This window comes from Ostrea edulis, chromosome 2 (genome assembly GCF_947568905.1).
Source record: "Ostrea edulis chromosome 2, xbOstEdul1.1, whole genome shotgun sequence".
Taxonomy (NCBI): Eukaryota; Metazoa; Mollusca; class Bivalvia; order Ostreida; family Ostreidae; genus Ostrea; species Ostrea edulis.
The window spans coordinates 12,276,306-12,294,072 of NC_079165.1; the positions used below are offsets into that span (position 1 = coordinate 12,276,306).

A 17,767-nucleotide genomic window follows, 5' to 3' on the forward strand; every position below is an offset into this window, starting at 1 on the left:
CATGGCGGAGTGGTTAAAGCATCACGCTCAAAAGCACACGGCCTCTCACCTCTGGTCGGCACGAGTTCGAATCCTGCTCGCGCCGGTAAGTGAGAAAGTTTCCTAGTTTACTTTTGGAAGGTTGGTGGGACTCTTCCCAGGTACATTTTATCTGGGTTCTCTCTTCCACCAATAAAAACTAGGCGCCACCAGATAACTGAAGAATTGTTGAGTGTGGCAGTTAACATCACCAATCAAATCAAATCATTACATGATGGAACCGTCAAAAGGCACAGCATAGAAATAGTAGAACAGTATCATACGATCAACAATCACATTTATTTCACAATTCATCAAATATAATAGTATAATTGCCTTTTGTATCAACATACAATAACAATACTTCAACAAAACATTGGAATGAGCTGGTGTGTCTGGACAGATTAACGTCAAAGAAGGGTGTAATCACTTGTGATTAGTGAGTAAAATTAATGATCAATGAAATGTCCATTAATTTCTCGTGACAGTGATGAAAACTTTAACCAATTGTAAAGCTGGTGGTGAATTTGATCTCAACATCAACTTGAAATTAAATTAGACTGATACATTTCACAACATTCAGAAATTTTGATATTCGACACGACACATTCTATAGGATACACATGGGGTTAACACATCTTATTTAAAATTGTCACGGTATTTACTGGTAAATTGTGAAATTAACGCAAATTGCAATAGATATATTTTTTTTAATTTGTGTAAAATTATCAAAATTGTATGAGTTTATCTCATCCCCCAAATGACACGATTAGTATTTTTAATTTTATGAAAAATATGTTGTACTATATCAATTTAACAGTCCCACTCCAAACTGCTAAGGAATGAAAGTTATTTACTGCCAGATAACTAAATTGATACCATTTTACATGATACTCTAGTATTTATTTACTGACATGACATTGGCAACTAATGCTGCAATGCGAGTCTATGCAAATTCCAAATCAAAATTTGCTTGACTATGAAAAAATGATTTATATATAAACTGAGTCTAAGAATGAAATAACTAGAAATTTTAACGTAGCTGCACACTTTACATGTTTAACACGATGCACTTTAAAATTTCATTTTGTTCTTATTGTTTTTTATCTTACAAACACCTTATAATGAATAGAAACATTTAAAGTAATGGCCGGCATCAGTTTGGATACCATATTCCAAATTTAAAGCTATTTCCAAACCATTTGACAAATGAATCATTTTCAACCATTTATGCACATGAATACGGGATATCGGATCTAGAAAATTTTGGAACTCTTTAGAGAAAGAAGTTACGAAAAATTATGCGTCACTTAAATTGGACAATTTTAACTTTTGTATACAAATTAGTGATATGGCTAAAGACAACTCATTTCGGATACAAAAATATCTGTCTGGTTTGAAGGTTATTTTTCAGAATGTTGCAAGTGAATGTCCTAGTACCAAAACATGAGTTATTGGATTAAATTTCTGATGTTTGGTAGAAGAGATAAAACAAAAGAAAAAGTCTATTTCCTACGCCGTATGCACTTTTGTGGATATTTACTTTATGAGATTTTCTCGAGTCATTCAAACAACCGACTGCTATGAAATGATATAATTAATTAATCACAATAAATTATTTATAAATTGATCTCCAAAAACGTACATGCAGTAACATGTAGCCCCCCCCCCCCCCCTTTCCTGAGATTGTGTTTAATTATCACATACAACATTGAATTTTGTTATTAGTACATGCAAAGATCGATTCATTAACTGGTCACTTGATACAGTAGCGGTGAAGGGTAGTGGAAATGCAAGGTTGGATCGACGAGTTCAACTCATGAACTGAAGAATACCCCCCCCCCCCCCCCTCCCTTATGATTTAGGGGTTAAGGCAGAACTGCTTTTCTTGCTAAGATGTTTCATATAAATATAACGGCATTTTTTTCTTCGTTTGTTTTCCACCCCTCAACTTTCTAAAATGTGGCTGAACTCGCTATATATCTGATAGTAAATAAGTAACATGTGCTTGTTTACTGAAAAGTTGCCCAAGTTAACGCAGAAAACGTGATCTCGTTAAACATCCTAAATATTAAAACTAGGACGGAATCGGAGATGAAATAATGGTTCCGATATTCCGTATTTAGAAATATCAAAAACAAGATGTGTTTGTGAAACACTGATGTCCCCGTATGGCAGCGAAATAATTCTGGTCATGTCGCAAGGAAGTATGAAAGCCCTATCACTAACCATTCAAAAGCTATGGCCTAGGTTAAAGTTATTCAGAAGTAGGTCAAACTCTAAAATCAAGATCATGAAGTTAAATATTTTGGTACAAAAAAAAGGTCTTGATTAATTGTCAAAAGGGATATGCATGTTAAATGTGAAAGCCTTAGTTATAACTACCTGTTCAAAAGTTATGGCCAAGGTTAAAGTTTTTCAAATTAGGTCAAACTCCAGAGTGAAGTTCATAAGGTTACGAATTTTGGTATGAAAAGAAAGGTCTTGTCACAAGGAATACACATATTAAATATGAAAGCCCTATCACCAACCATTCAAAAGTTATGGTCAAGGTTCAAGTTTTTCAAGGTTGAACTCCAGAATGAAGGTCATAAGGTCAAGAATTTTGGTACAAAAAGAAAGGTATTGTCACAAGGAATATACATGTTAAATATGAAAGCCCTTTCACCAGCCATTCAAAAGTTATGGGCAATTAAGATTAAAGTTTTTAAGGACACACAAACCAAAAACTACATGCCCCCAAATCTGATTATTGGGGCATAAAAAATAGATCTCAGAAAAACAGCACAACAATTTTCCTCCAATGTGCAAACACTTAAAATTTTCATAAATTAGTAATTAAATAGCATCTGAGAAATATTGCCTCGCACTCCCTTTGAAATAGTTCCTGCATGTCAGGGCACTAACATATACGTGTACATGATTAAGGATGCATTCCTCTCACATGAATTGAACACATGGAAATATGATTTTACAAGCAAGAACTTCAGAACATTTTAAATAAAAGTAAAAAGAAGCCCCCCCCCCCCCCCCCCCCCCCCCCTCAAAAAAAGAGTCACAATTGTCACTGTGTCCGTGTTGATTTAAGCCTAGGTCACAAACACTTCATGTCAGAGGATCTTGAAATTCCATGAGAACTACTGACATTAATTGTATCTAAAAGAAGTTTATAACACTTTCATAATACATTTAACATATTTTTTTTTTTATCTTTTATGCACTAGAGGTGTAGAGTTAAAAGTTATAATGTGGCTCTTTGACCCATTGTTGAAGTAAAACTGAAGGAAGACTTGCACACATGATGTGCAATCTTTTAATATTATAATTGTCTCAGTGTGAATAATGACAAGAATCCATCCTTATTTGTTTCAAAAAATAGACATTTGAAAATTTATGTGGATATTTTATATTTTGGCATTTAATGACTCGGTAGGTTTTTATCAAACGTTCGTTTTCTGGAAAGTCTACAACAGCATGATAATAAACATACACAAACACTATTAGTAGGCATCAAGTCAAAAAGAACAGCTTACAAAAAAAAAAATTTCTTCCATTCACAAATTAAACAATGTATGAACAATATAATAAATATATATGATATTAAGATAATAATAATCAATGAAAATGATAAAATATAGTAATATGCTTAATTTTGAAATAAGCAATCTTGTTTCTTGAAATAGCTATGTGACAGAGTTAAAATAAACTGCCACATTCAAAACAAAATATCACAATAGTTACTTAAAAGTTGAAAAACAAAGGCTAGCTGTCATGCATAAGACCTGAAGTCCTCTATTCAAAAACTTCACTTCACAGTACATAACATACCTAGAGTACTTAGTGAGTCACACTAGTTTAAAATTAATACAGATACAAAAAAATACAGATGCATAAGACCCGCGTCGCTGATTAAATTATCACAATTTCCTTGCACAAAATGAAAATTAGTGTACAATATATACACAGTGCATGTACTTATTCACATAGATAAATCACGGAACTGCTGCGCAAGTAACTAACATCTCCCCTCTTAACCTTGCTAGCATAGATAACATCAAAAGAGTACTTCCTGTACGATTGCAACGATTTCAACACTATAAGCATCCCTGATAACTCGTCATACCGAGTACCTCACTTAAAGCAGCTGCCATTTAATGGTTTAAACAATATAAATTAGATAACAATCATAGAATTCAAATATAGCACTAACACAAGATTTAACAATGAGCACTTAATTGATGGTGTGTATGTGATATTACCCACAGAACGACTTTCAATTTTATGATATGTACGAGAAATGACTAACAATGGAAAGGGCTCACCTTACCCAAAGAAATCTGTTCTTAATAAAACGGACAGGAATATTATGGATATAGAGTTGTGAAAAATATTGATACCATTATGTACTAAAATCAAAGAAATAACTAGATAAAAATGCAATGATTGAAAATTACTTGGGATTGGGTGTCAAGCTTGCCTTAGCAATGCCCATCAAGAAAAGCTCTTGTTTTTCCTTAACTAATGTTCATTAGATTTTCTATACTCTGAATAAGTTGAATAATTGAAAAAAATAGATGAATTTCTAATACATTACTGAAAACGAGCAACAAATATGTGCTACATTTCTTCAGGTGTGATATTTAATGAGTCTTCAGTATAAACAAGAGGCCCATGGGTCACATCGCTCACCTGAGTCACCTTGGCCCATATCTGAAGACTTTCCATATATATTTGCATGTAAAACCTTAATCCCTATTTTGGTCCAAAGTACCCTTTGCAAACTTTAAACTACACTATGTCAGAAAGCTTTCATGTAAATGTCAACTTCTTTGGCCCAATGGTTCTTGAGAAGAAGATTTTTCCTATATTTGTATGTAAAACTTTGACCCCCCCCCCACTTGTGGCCCCATCCTACCCCCCAGGGGCCATGATTTGAACAAACTTGAATCTGCACTATGTCAGAAAGTTTTCTTGTAAATATCAGCTTTTCTGACTCAGTGGTTATTGAGAAAAAGATTTTAACTATATATTTGTATGTAAAACTTGGATCCCCCTTGTGGCCCCATCCTACCCCCGGGGGCCATGATTTGAACAAACTTGAATCTGCACTATGTCAGAAAGTTTTCATGTAAAAATCAGCTTTTCTGGCTCAGTGGTTCTTGACAAGAAGATTTTTCCTATATATTTGTATGTAAAACTTTGATCCCCTATTGTGGCCCCATCTAACCCCCGGAGCCCATGATTTGAACAAACTTGAATCTGCACTATGTCAGGAAGCTTTCATGTAAATCTCAGCTTTTCTGGCTTAGTGGTTCTTGAAAAGAAGATTTTTAAAGTTTTTCCCTATACATGTATATTTGTGTGTAAAACTTTGATCCCCCCTTGGGGCCCCATCTTATCCCCGGGGGCCATGATTTGAACAAACTTGAATCTGCACTATGTCAGAAAGTTTTCATGTAAAATTCAGCTTTTCTGGCTCAGTGGTTCTTGAGAAGAAGATTATTAAAGATTTTTCCTATATATTTGTAAGTAAAACTTTGATCCCCTATTAAGGCCCCATCCAACCCCAGGGGCCCATGATTTGAACAAACTTGAATCTGCATTATGTCAGGAAGCTTTCATGTAAATCTCAGCTTTTCTGGCTTAGTGGTTCTTGAGAAGAAGATTTTTAAAGTTTTTCCCTATATATTTGTATGTAAAACTTTGATCCCCCTTTGTGGCCCCATTCTACCACCGGAGGCCATGATTTGAACAAACTTAAATCTGTAAAATGTCAGGAAGCTTTCAGGTAAATTTCAGCTCTTCTGGCCCAGTGGTTCTTGAGAAGAAGATTTTTAAATGACCCCACCTTATTTTTGCATTTTTGTGATTATCTCCCCTTTGAAAGGGACATGGCCCTTCATTTGAACAAACTTGAAAGCCCTTCACCAAAGGATGCTTTTGGCCATGTTTGGTTGAAATTGGCCCAGTGGTTCATGAGAAGAAGATGAAAATGTGAAAAGTTTACAGACAGACGGAGAGACAGACGGACGCCAGACAAAATGTGATCAGAAAAGCTCACTTGAACCTTCGGTTCAGGTGAGCTAAAAATGTTTAGTGCATTTTCCAAATGTTAGCACAAACAAGATTGATAATTGCAAGGTCATTCCTAGACATATCTTATGGCCCTACGTTATAAATACCTAAAAATGCACTGTGCAATCTTAAGTATTTTCGTTGTCTGATGCAGAATAAGTATTCGTTCATATTTAAACTTCAAAATAAATCTCCTATGAATATAAATACCGGGTTATATAAGACTTCTGTAGTAGAAGTACAATATTTCTAAACATAACAGATGCACGTCTTTTAGTGCAGTAACAGTTAAATAAAACTATTCTCCAGATTTCTGATCTCATTAGGGTGTAATCATCGATCTATACATGATTGTGTGACTTACAAATTCATCCACAGGAACAATAATTACAGACATTACAATAACTGGAGAAAAAACAAAACGATTTTAACACAGGTGCTCTCTCTACGCTGACAAAACAAATGATATATTAATTTTGTGGTGTATAGAATCGCATCTATACAGTATAACATGGTTATAGTGAGCATGCTTATATTGAAGTCACACTTACAGCAAAGTGATTGTCATTCCCTGCAGTTTTAAAACATATTATGAACTTATTCAATATCATAATAAGGAATTATGTTTAATAATGAATCAAAATTGATTGTTCCCAGCACTTCACTATAAGTGTGTTTTACTGTAATTGTTTGTCCCCAGCACTTCACTATAAGTGTGTTTTACTGTAATTGTTCGTCCCCAGCACTTCGCAATAATAGTGTTTTACTGTAATTGTTCATCCCCAACACTTCACTATAAGTGTGTTTTACTGTAATTGTTTGTCCCCAACACTTCACTATAAATGTGTTTTACTGTAATTGTTTGTCCCCAACACTTCACTATAAATGTGTTTTACTGTAATTGTTTGTCCCCAACACTTCACTATAAGTGTGTTTTAGTGTAATTGTTTGTCCCCAACACTTCACTATAAGTGTGTTTTACTGTAATTGTTTGTCCCCAACACTTCACTATAAGTGTGTTTTACTGTAATTGTTTGTCCCCAGCACTTCACTATAAGTGTGTTTTACTGTAATTGTTTGTCCCCAACACTTCGCAATAATCGTGTTTTACTGTAATTGTTTGTCCCCAACACTTCACTATAAATGTGTTTTACTGTAATTGTTTGTCCCCAACACTTCACTATAAGTGTGTTTTAGTGTAATTGTTTGTCCCCAACACTTCACTATAAATGTGTTTTACTGTAATTGTTTGTCCCCAACACTTCACTATAAATGTGTTTTACTGTAATTGTTTGTCCCCAACACTTCACTATAAGTGTGTTTTAGTGTAATTGTTTGTCCCCAGCACTTCGCAATAATAGTGTTTTACTGTAATTGTTCATCCCCAACACTTCACTATAAGTGTGTTTTACTGTAATTGTTTGTCCCCAGCACTTCACTATAAGTGTGTTTTACTGTAATTGTTTGTCCCCAACACTTCACTATAAATGTGTTTTACTGTAATTGTTTGTCCCTAAACTTTACTATAAGTGTGTTTTACTGTAATTGTTTGTCCCTAAACTTTACTATAAGTGTGTTTTACTGTAATTGTTTGTCCCCAACACTTCACTATAAGTGTGTTTTACTGTAATTGTTTGTCCCTAAACTTTACTATAAGTGTGTTTTACTGTAATTGTTTGTCCCCAACACTTCACTATAAGTGTGTTTTACTGTAGTGATAAGGAACCGTCAGTGAGGCAGGAATGTATGGTGAAAGACAATAATCACTTCACAGACAACTCAGGCTTGCTGAGTGAAATCAACTACAAATGTACATTTCACTGTTGAAATTAATACTGGCATTTTGAGTAATGAATCCCGGGCTTTTCTTTCTGTCATGTCATGTCTGCATAAGGGGTTGCAGAGGACATTTTCTCAACCATTTCATTCTGTAAGCCATGAAGAATGGAGAACTGTTTTTCCACTTCACTCTGTAATATCAATATGACCAGCTTGTAGAAAACAATTTTTAATACATGTACCTAAAGTCTGTTCATAAAGAAGCAGACACACTTTCACTCTTATCTTGCCCCTTTTTTGATGTATTTTTGAAACTTTCACTGAAAGAAAAACATGGTACTGCTTTCCAGCATTGCATCCGAGAAACAGGGATCTGCACTTTATTAGTCCCATGGTTTGATTGATTGATGTTTTCCGCCACACTCAATAAATTTTCAGTTATATGATGACGCCCAGTTTTTTATTGGCGGAAGAGAGAACCCAGATACAATGTAGCTGGGAAGAGACCACTGACCTTCCGAAAGTAAACTGGGAAACTTTCTCACTTACCGGCGCGAGCAGGATTCGAACCCGTGCCAACAAAGGTAAGAGGCCGTGTGATTTTGAGCGCGATGCTCTAACCACTCGGCCACGGAGGCCCCCCCCCCCCCTCCCCATGGTTTGTAGTCGAACTTTTGTAGTTGTCCAAATGTGGTTAATATGTGGTCAGTAAATTCCATGTGGGGCGAGAGTGAGGCTTTTTTTTTAAATAAGCAATAATTATAAAACAATTTTAAGCAATTGTGTAGGATACTTTGTGACCTGAAACAATTATGACATCACACAAGTGACGTGAAAAACAGCGTAGTTTACGTATTCGTGTTCAATGTATTGTCCTCATTCAGGTTTAACAGCTGGACATTTATCTCCTGAGCCGGAGTTTTCAGGATGTTACCGGGCATTCCACCACTTTGAAACGAAAGTAAATGTAAGAAGGGAAATAACTCGTCTATTAACTGTGTATAAAGACAAATGGTGTACACAGATGGTATATAGAGTATATGTGGTCTTCACGTGATTGATGTAAACCAATGATAATATAGATAAGATTAATAGAATTCTTCATTAGTACGAGTGTGGGATAGGGAAATTCCACAAAGGGGACAAGATTTGCAGTCTTGGACAAGGCTTTGCCGAGTCCTAGATAGCAAATTTCATCCCCTCGGTGGAATTTCCCTATCCCACACAAGTAAATAATGAAGGATTATTTTTCTCACATTTTACCAGTTTATTGCATAAATTCAAGAGCTTCAAGAAAATTAAAATTGATCAAAATCCTCATTTGAACTTCAAGGCATGGTAAAATAAAAATTTTGTATTGTTTTGTATAAATTACAATTTGATATAGCTTTCTGGAGGACAACCTTGGGTTTTTTAGTTTATACTCACAGTGTAAATCATTTTTGGGTACATGCTCTTTCTGGCTGTCTAATTAGTTTTGATAATTTTAAATCTTCTCAAAGTTCCTGAATTTATGCAGTAAATTGTGGGTAAAATTTGAGAAAAATATTCCTTCATTTACTAATCTGGGATAGGGAAATTCCACCTCTGGACCAAGATTCGCTAGCTAGGACTCGGCAAAGCCTCGTAGTAGATTGCAAAACAACTCTGAATCATTTCAGGATCACTGTGTTTGCTCTGAAACAGCGAATCACTGAATTTGACAACTGTCACAATAAACAACATATTATTTACTTTAATCAACAATGCATTTTTTCACCATGCTCTGCTGGCAGCAGTTAACCAAACTAATGATGTTTCTGCTATTGTAACATATTTTGTCAGCCGTTATATTCAGAATGTCAGTCACTGGATCAGAGCTGTTGTTTCTGTTATTGTAACATATTTCGTCAGCTGTTATATTCAGTATGTTAGTCACCGGTTCAGGGCAGTTGTTTCTGCTACTGTAACATATTTTGTCAGCCGTTATATTCAGTGAGTCAGTCACTGGATCAGAGCTGTTGTTTCTGTTATTGTAACATATTTCGTCAGCCGTTATATTCAGTATGTTAGTCACCGGTTCAGGGCTGTTGTTTCTGCTACTGTAACATATTTTGTCAGCCGTTATATTCAGTGAGTCAGTCACTGGATCAGGGCTGTTGTTTCTGCTATTGTAACATATTTTGTCAGCCGTAATATTCAGTGAGTCAGTCACTGGATCAGGGCTGTTGTTTCTGCTATTGCAGGGTTTGACACTAAGGCACGTCCGACTGACCGAGTCCACTAAGTAATAGGTCCAGTCGGGTAAAATGTCGATTTACTAGTCCGACTGGTCGTGTTTAAAAAATGAAAAAAATTAAGAAACTTTACTTTAAATCATAAGATATATATATATATTTTTTTAAAAAAACTGTAAAGAGTTTGTGAGCCATTTTGAACCACATGATGACATAATCTATATTTTTAGTCCTAATAAGTCGCGGTTGAAAGTGATGTTCTACGACATCTACATGATGTTAATGTGTGTAAAGTTATGTTTTGGTTAAATAGAATTATTGAATTCATTTTCTTTAAAAAAAACCAAAACAGTTCATTTGAATTGAATATAGGAAAGTGTTTATCAAATTAATGAATTATGTCGTAAGCAGCAATTTTTCGGTGTTTACATATGTACGGGAATGTCTATATTCAAATACGAATTCTCGTCCTCAAGGAAAGCAAAAGATGTCCCAAGAAAGAGAAAAAAGGAAAACGTTGGGAAGAAACAAAGCAGGGCTTATGAAATAGAAATTAAAAAAAAATATTGAGGTCATTTTATTCTAAATAAATTAAAAGAATTTCCGTGCCGGTAACAATTTAAAGAAACTGAAAATATGTTTGAAATTAAAAGTATCAAATTGAATGATGAGACTAAATATTTGGTTTTAGAAAACAAAATGCATTTTAGTTCAAACTTAATGTTTGTCATTTAAATTAAGTATTTAGATATGGAGAATCATCTGGAAAGTTGGTCAGGGCTAGTGGATGTAAGGTCAGGTCTAGCAAAAATCATTTGAAGTAGCCCGATTGGTCTAGTGCTCAAAAAAGTTAACGTCAAACCCTGTATTGTAACATATTTTGTCAGCCGTTATATTCAGTGAGTCAGTCACTGGATCAAAGCTGTTGTTTCTGCTATTGTAACATATTTTGTCAGCCTTTATATTCAGTATGTCAGTCACCGGATCAGAGCTGTTGTTTCTGCTATTGTAACATATTTTGTCAGTCATTATATTCAGTATGCCAGTCACTGGATCAGAGCTGTTGTTTCTGCTATTGTAACATATTTTGTCAGCCGTTATATTCAGTCAGTCACTGGATCAAGGCTGTTGATCTAGGAAGGAGTTTATGCTTCAGTATAATAATGTCTGAACACAAAAACAAAACTTTTCAAACATTTATGCATATATTTTGTTTTTAGACAATTTTACTTGTACCTAAAAAAGTGTTGAAAACATCTTACTTGGAGAAGGTGTAGTTTTTCGATGACCTTGGGCTGCTGGTCAGCCAAGTTTCTCTTCAGGGTGGTCAGCTCCTGATTCTGGGATTGCAGGCTCCTCTCCAAAGCCTCGTGTTTGTGCTGAAGCTGCTTGTAAAATTGTAACTCCATACTTTTCTTGTTTGGGTCTTGAACACACTGCAACATGTAAAATACACTAGAAATAAAAACTCTTCAATTCTAACTCCATTGTAAGTACAAGTTGACAGGCGTCTATTAAATATCTTTGACTGATATAACTGGTTGATGACATATGACCAATGGAGATATCCTACATACTGCAGGGTCCTTGAATTACCAAAGACTATAATTGTATATAATGAATACCCTTCCCCTAATTATGACATGCTAGTGTCAGATCAAGTGAGCTACTGGCACGACTTGGGATCGATGACCTCGACGCTATCCTGCGGGAGAAGAGGCTATGCTGGTTTGGGCACGTTGCTAGATCCGGTGACGCAATCAATAATGTCTTTAATATGAAAAAAGAGGGAGGACGACAACCAGGGAGACCAAAGATGACCTGGAAAGCACAGTTAGAAAAAGACCAGCGTGAGTGGGGACTTCGTGATGTCAACCCATTGGACAAAGATGCCTGGAAGTAAAATGTTAGGTCTGCCATGCGTGCAGCAAGCCAGTTACCTGGAAGGGAGCCCACTGCTGTGGAAGATACACCTAATCCTGCACGTTAATCAAAATGCCGATGATGATGATGATAACTTGAACAAATTAAATATTTTACATTTAAGGACCCATATTTCTGTCTCAATTGTTACCTTAATATTGAGAGAAATGAAGCCCAGAAATCATACTTTAATATTTTTTCTTGCTCAGTGTCATTACAAAGAGAAAATATCAACAATCATGCACACGTACACATCCTGAATGCAATTTTTTTTCAAAGAAAGAGCATGCAATACACTATACACCAGTCTGCAGTTAACCCATTCTATTCAGAACATGCATTTGTCTTAATGGGCTAAAATTTACATTTGTATTCATGGGCGGTGATATTTGTGAACTTACATTTGTATTCATGGGCGGTGATATTTGTGAACTCACATTTGTATTCATGGGCGGTGATATTTGTCAACTCACATTTGTATTCATGGGCGGTGATATTTGTGAACTCACATTTGTATTCATGGGCGGTGATATTTGTGAACTCACATTTGTATTCATGGGCGGTGATATTTGTGAACTTACATTTGTATTCATGGGCGGTGATATTTGTGAACTCACATTTGTATTCATGGGCGGTGATATTTGTGAACTTACATTTGTATTCATGGGCGGTGATATTTGTGAACTCACATTTGTATTCATGGGCGGTGATATTTGTGAACTCACATTTGTATTCATGGGCAGTGATATTTGTGAACTTACATATGTATTCATGGGCGGTGATATTTGTGAACTTACATTTGTATTCATGGGCGGTGATATTTGTGAGGATATGGTTGGAGATTGGATTTTGTTGTAGTCTGCAAATATAAAATCCAAAATAAGAATCAACGCTCGTTATCAAATCCAAAATAAGGATCAACAGACTTGTCATTATAAAACTCTAACACTGTATCAACTACTGTGCACAGGGCGATTTTCACTCGACATTCTAAACGCTAGCACTGTATCAAACTACTGTACACAGGGTGATTTTCACTCATCATTCTAAACGCTAGCACTGTATCAAACTACTGTACACAGGGCGATTTTCACTCATCATTCTAAACGCTAGCACTGTATCAACTACAGTACACAGGGCGATTTTCACTCGTCATTCTAAACACTAGCACTGTATCGAACTACTGTACACAGGGCGATTTTCACTCGACATTCTAAACGCTAGCACTGTATCGAACTACTGTACACAGGGCGATTTTCACTCATCATTCTAAACGCTAGCACTGTATCAACTACAGTACACAGGGCGATTTTCACTCGTCATTCTAAACACTAGCACTGTATCGAACTACTGTACACAGGGCGATTTTCACTTGACATTCTAAACACTAGCACTGTATCAACTACTGTACACAGGGCGATTTTCGACCCCTGATTTTGTTGTTGTCGTTTTTCTACACCTGTAAAAGTTTCACTCGGTTTTAAGATTCACCCTGACATAGTTGTGTTAAAATAAAGATAGGAAAGAAAACAGCTTCACCAAGACTGAAATTTACAGGTTATTAAATTCATATAACTAAATGCTGATGAATTTTACCTTTTAATGAAGAGTCTTCTACATTTTTATGCTTGAATTCCATTGATGAATGATCTTCAGAATCTGGCATGCTCAACATGCCCTGTCCAACATTTGTAACTTGTGAACAGATACCTGTCTGGGCACTGCTGTACATTGCATTTTTTTCACTACTTTCACAATGTTTCTGGTCAGCATTCAACACACCTCCTGAGGAAACACTCGGAAAAAACTGAGAAATCTGAGATATGAAGTACTGCTTGTTTATAACAGACTTATCTCCCCCTGATGTCACTCCTGCAAACTTCACACCAGGAACAGACTCACATACAACATCAGTGGTATTCAATGACAATGTGTCCCTTTCCACATTACCTACATGTATGCTGTCATTAATATCCGTCAACACACCACCAACCTCATCAGAAACTGTTAATTGGCCTTTCTCATTTTCTTGTCCAGCCACTTCTGTGTTTGACATGGAGATGTCTTTTTGTGTCTTGCTCTCCACTGTAAGAATTTTATCCAGTGATTCTGTCACTTGGTTAGGTCGGATAAGAAGGCTCTTCAACAATGGAAGCGATTCTTTCTTCCGTGGACTTTTGATGTTGGATGGACTTCCTTTCGGTGGACTTCCACTGACTCCTGAGAGAGACTCGCCCTCACTCAGACAGTCTATACTGTATCGTGGTTCAGAGAGTACATCAGAGGTCAATTCGCTGAAGGCAGGCGATTCCGGCTGACTACTGTCAGATGCTGAAGATGATGCATCTGTGTTGCTGTCCTCATCAAAATTTGTGTCTTGGAGTGTTAATCCTTTTGTAGCTGCAATAAGTGTCTGAACCCTCTTCCTCTGTTCCCTCAGTAACACCTCCCCTTCTTCATCACTGAAATTAAACATGACACTTGGTATTGAGGTCGATATTTAATGCAGATTTAAAGTCTTGGTCTGTACAATGTTTTCTCACACTATCTCATATACATCAAGTCTGCATTCCATTAAAAACCCTCTCAATCTAACAAGGATTTATCAACCTGAAGGTTCTTTTTTACTACTGGTCAAGGGTACCTTTCCCCTTTTGACAAAATATGAATATTTCCCCTTTTACGGGTAAAACATTTCCATTCAATTGTAGAAAAGTCCCAAATTAGAGAATTTTTCTACAAAAGATTGTATATAACTTATGACATTAACTTCTATTGATATCTGAATCCAATAATATTTCAAAGAGAAATTACAATGTTACTAGTGTAGCATTTTTAAAGTTTCCCTTGAAAAACGACTTTTTCCATTGGCAATTAACTATTTCCACCCAAAAAATTCTCACACAAAGAATCGCAACATAATAGATTCGGACAAATCAAGATCCTTTATTTCTCTGTATAAACGTATACCTTCAATTTTCGGGTGTTTACACCTGTCTTCTGCAGCGAATAAACACTTTCATCCCACTAATCAGCATTACCTGATATTTTGATTTAAGCTGACGATGAAGAGATTTTTCCTGGTCCAGGCGTCCTTCACTATCACAGACCTTGCTTTGATGTATTTATCGGGACCCAGTCCATTCAATGACTGCAGCCTGAACACAGTGCACGGTATCTCATTATCGGTAATTACTAATAAAAACAAACAACAGGAATCGTAGGTTAGCTGACAAAACGGAATCAATAAATCATTACTAAATAACACGGTATCTCGTTATCGGTAATTACTAACAAAAACAAACAACAGGAATCGTAAGATAGCTGACAAAACGGACTCAATAAATCATTACTAAATAACATAGTACATCATTATCGGTAATTACTAATAAAAACAAACAAAATGTATTTATTAAAGGTTCTAATAACACGGGTTCGTGTTTATTTATACCTGTAATCTATTGGGTAGTCTAACTGTCACCTTGTCAGGTGACATCTAAATATTCATTACACGGATTTTAACTGATCACCGTCAGTGAGTAGAATTGTGAAACCATTCGAAGGCTCTTTAGTGCAGATAACTTATGCCCCACCCACCCGCCCTTGCCTTACTCGAGTACTTTAATTTATCATTAAAAATTGTTTTATTTTTTAGAAAGGAAGAGAATACTGTGTGAAGAATTGTTTATGTGTATCAGTGTTTTTGACATAAGTAAACTGCACTTTACGTGTTTGTGTTTATTTGATAAATTATTATGTTCATTTGAGTAAAACAAATCAGAACATAAAGGAATCGTAAGTTAGCTGACAAAACAGAATCAAGAAATCATTACTAAATAATAACAAATGTTGGGTTCTTAATTCCGCTGATAAATTAATTTCTCGTCATAGTATAATGAATTACAGTCAGAATCAAAAGTAAACAATTCATTGTACAGCTTACTCCAGTCGATATATTGAAATTCAGGGGACCAATCTTTTTCTTTCAATATAACCGAAGTTCAAAATAAGCGAAATCGGAAATGTCGACCATATCGGAGGCTTCATCTGACATCTCGATCCCAATTACGAAAGCAGAAATATGAATTTATTACATAACACAATTTACAACATTTAGATAATTGATTGAATTTAGTGCACTGAAGATTTTTATTTTTAAAGAAATATGTGAGTTTTGTTAACTTTTGTTTCTTATTGAGCTGACCAAGAATGAATATTTCAATTTCCGATGTCTACAAAAATTTTGTCGTCTACTTTAGGTAGAGTCTGTTCATAATCTTTTTTTTTATTATAATTAAATTTACACATACAATTTCGAGGTTGATTGTACGTCACATTTTCATCCGGAATTTTGTTTTTCCTCTCGTCGCCGATATTTGTAAGCTGTATGAATGGTCGGGAGATAAATTGTTTATCATAATGAAGCAAAGCAAGACTGCGGTCTCCAGAGCATTACAAGGATATGTTGAATGAAAGCTATTGATTGACAGAAACAAATGATTATCAGGAGAAGTCGTAATTTAATATATTACATTCAATATAAAAACAAAATTAATAGTGTAAGTCCCTTGGTTGACAATGGTTTTCTAAATGTCACGCTTAAAAACTTAGCAGGATATAAGAATATCTGAATGAGCTGCAAGTTAGTTTTTACTTTTCATGTGACTGCAAGCAATGTCCTTGAGATCATCCTTGTTGACAAGGTCATACACTGACATTCCAACATGTTCACATGGCATCACTCCAACCACCAAGGCTATCCTGCAATCAATCACATTCTTATATACAATGAAGGTATGCTGACAACAGAGACATGGGCCCAACTGGATGCAAACCTTGAGTAACTGTGTTCAAATGTGTAAGCAGTTCATGACCAAGAATATGTAAGCAGTTCATGACCTAGAATATGTAAGCTGTTCATGACCTAGAATATGTAAGCTGTTCATGACCTAGAATATGTAAGCAGTTCATGACCTAGAATATGTAAGCAGTTCATGACCTAGAATATGTAAGCTGTTCATGACCTGAATATGTAAGCAGTTCATGACCTAGAATATGTAAGCAGTTCATGACCTAGAATATGTAAGCAGTTCATGACCTGAATATGTAAGCAGTTCATGACCTAGAATATGTAAGCAGTTCATGACCTAGAATATGTAAGCAGTTCATGACCTAGGATATGTAAGCTGTTCATGACCTAGAATATGTAAGCGGTTCATGACCAACAATAACTGTGTTCAAATATGTCACCTGCACTTAAGTTGGAGTAACTGTGATGAAGCAATGAAATCTGCACTTACATTGCAAGATGGAATGACCATGTTCATGTGTGTATACTGCACCTAAACTAGAACAACTGTGTTCATGCATCTCAACTGCACCTAACTTGCAATAAATGTTCACATATGAAAATTCATCTTTCAAATTAGATTTCACTAGTCACGGTAGCTCAGTGGTAGAGCATTCGCTTAATAACCAGGAGGCCGTGAGTTTGAGCCCCGCTCGTACCATGGCCGTGTTAAACCTAAGATGTTAAAATAGTTGTTGATTGCTCCTTCACCAAACGCTCAGCATTTGAAAGTGAGAATTAAGGGTCTTTCGGATCCGACCATAAAAATGGAGGTTCTTTCAAACAACCCCTATTGTTCTGGCCCTGAGCGCTAAATCTTCTTCAGAAGAATATGATGACCATTTATCATGGAGTGAAGATCAACTGCACAAGTATCCAAATCAACAATTCTTATATAATTAGATCA

General features: G+C 35.7%; 1 protein-coding gene across 2 annotated transcripts in view; it reads right to left on the reverse strand.

Annotated features, from left to right (window-relative positions):
• Window positions 1-299: 299 nt before the first annotated feature.
• LOC125653329 (neuronal PAS domain-containing protein 2-like) overlaps window positions 300-17,767 on the reverse strand; it is a 33,342-nt gene continuing 15,874 nt past the window's right edge. For both annotated transcript variants that reach the window (XM_056156113.1, XM_048882768.2), the window contains exons 9-14: window positions 16,666-16,772; window positions 15,053-15,206; window positions 13,608-14,473; window positions 12,809-12,870; window positions 11,351-11,524; window positions 300-8,063 (exon numbers count right to left, since the gene is read on the reverse strand). In XM_056156113.1, coding sequence (XP_056012088.1) covers window positions 7,968-8,063; window positions 11,351-11,524; window positions 12,809-12,870; window positions 13,608-14,473; window positions 15,053-15,206; window positions 16,666-16,772 — 1,459 coding nt within the window. In that variant the 3' untranslated portion in view covers window positions 300-7,967. The remainder of the gene's footprint in view (window positions 8,064-11,350; window positions 11,525-12,808; window positions 12,871-13,607; window positions 14,474-15,052; window positions 15,207-16,665; window positions 16,773-17,767) is intronic.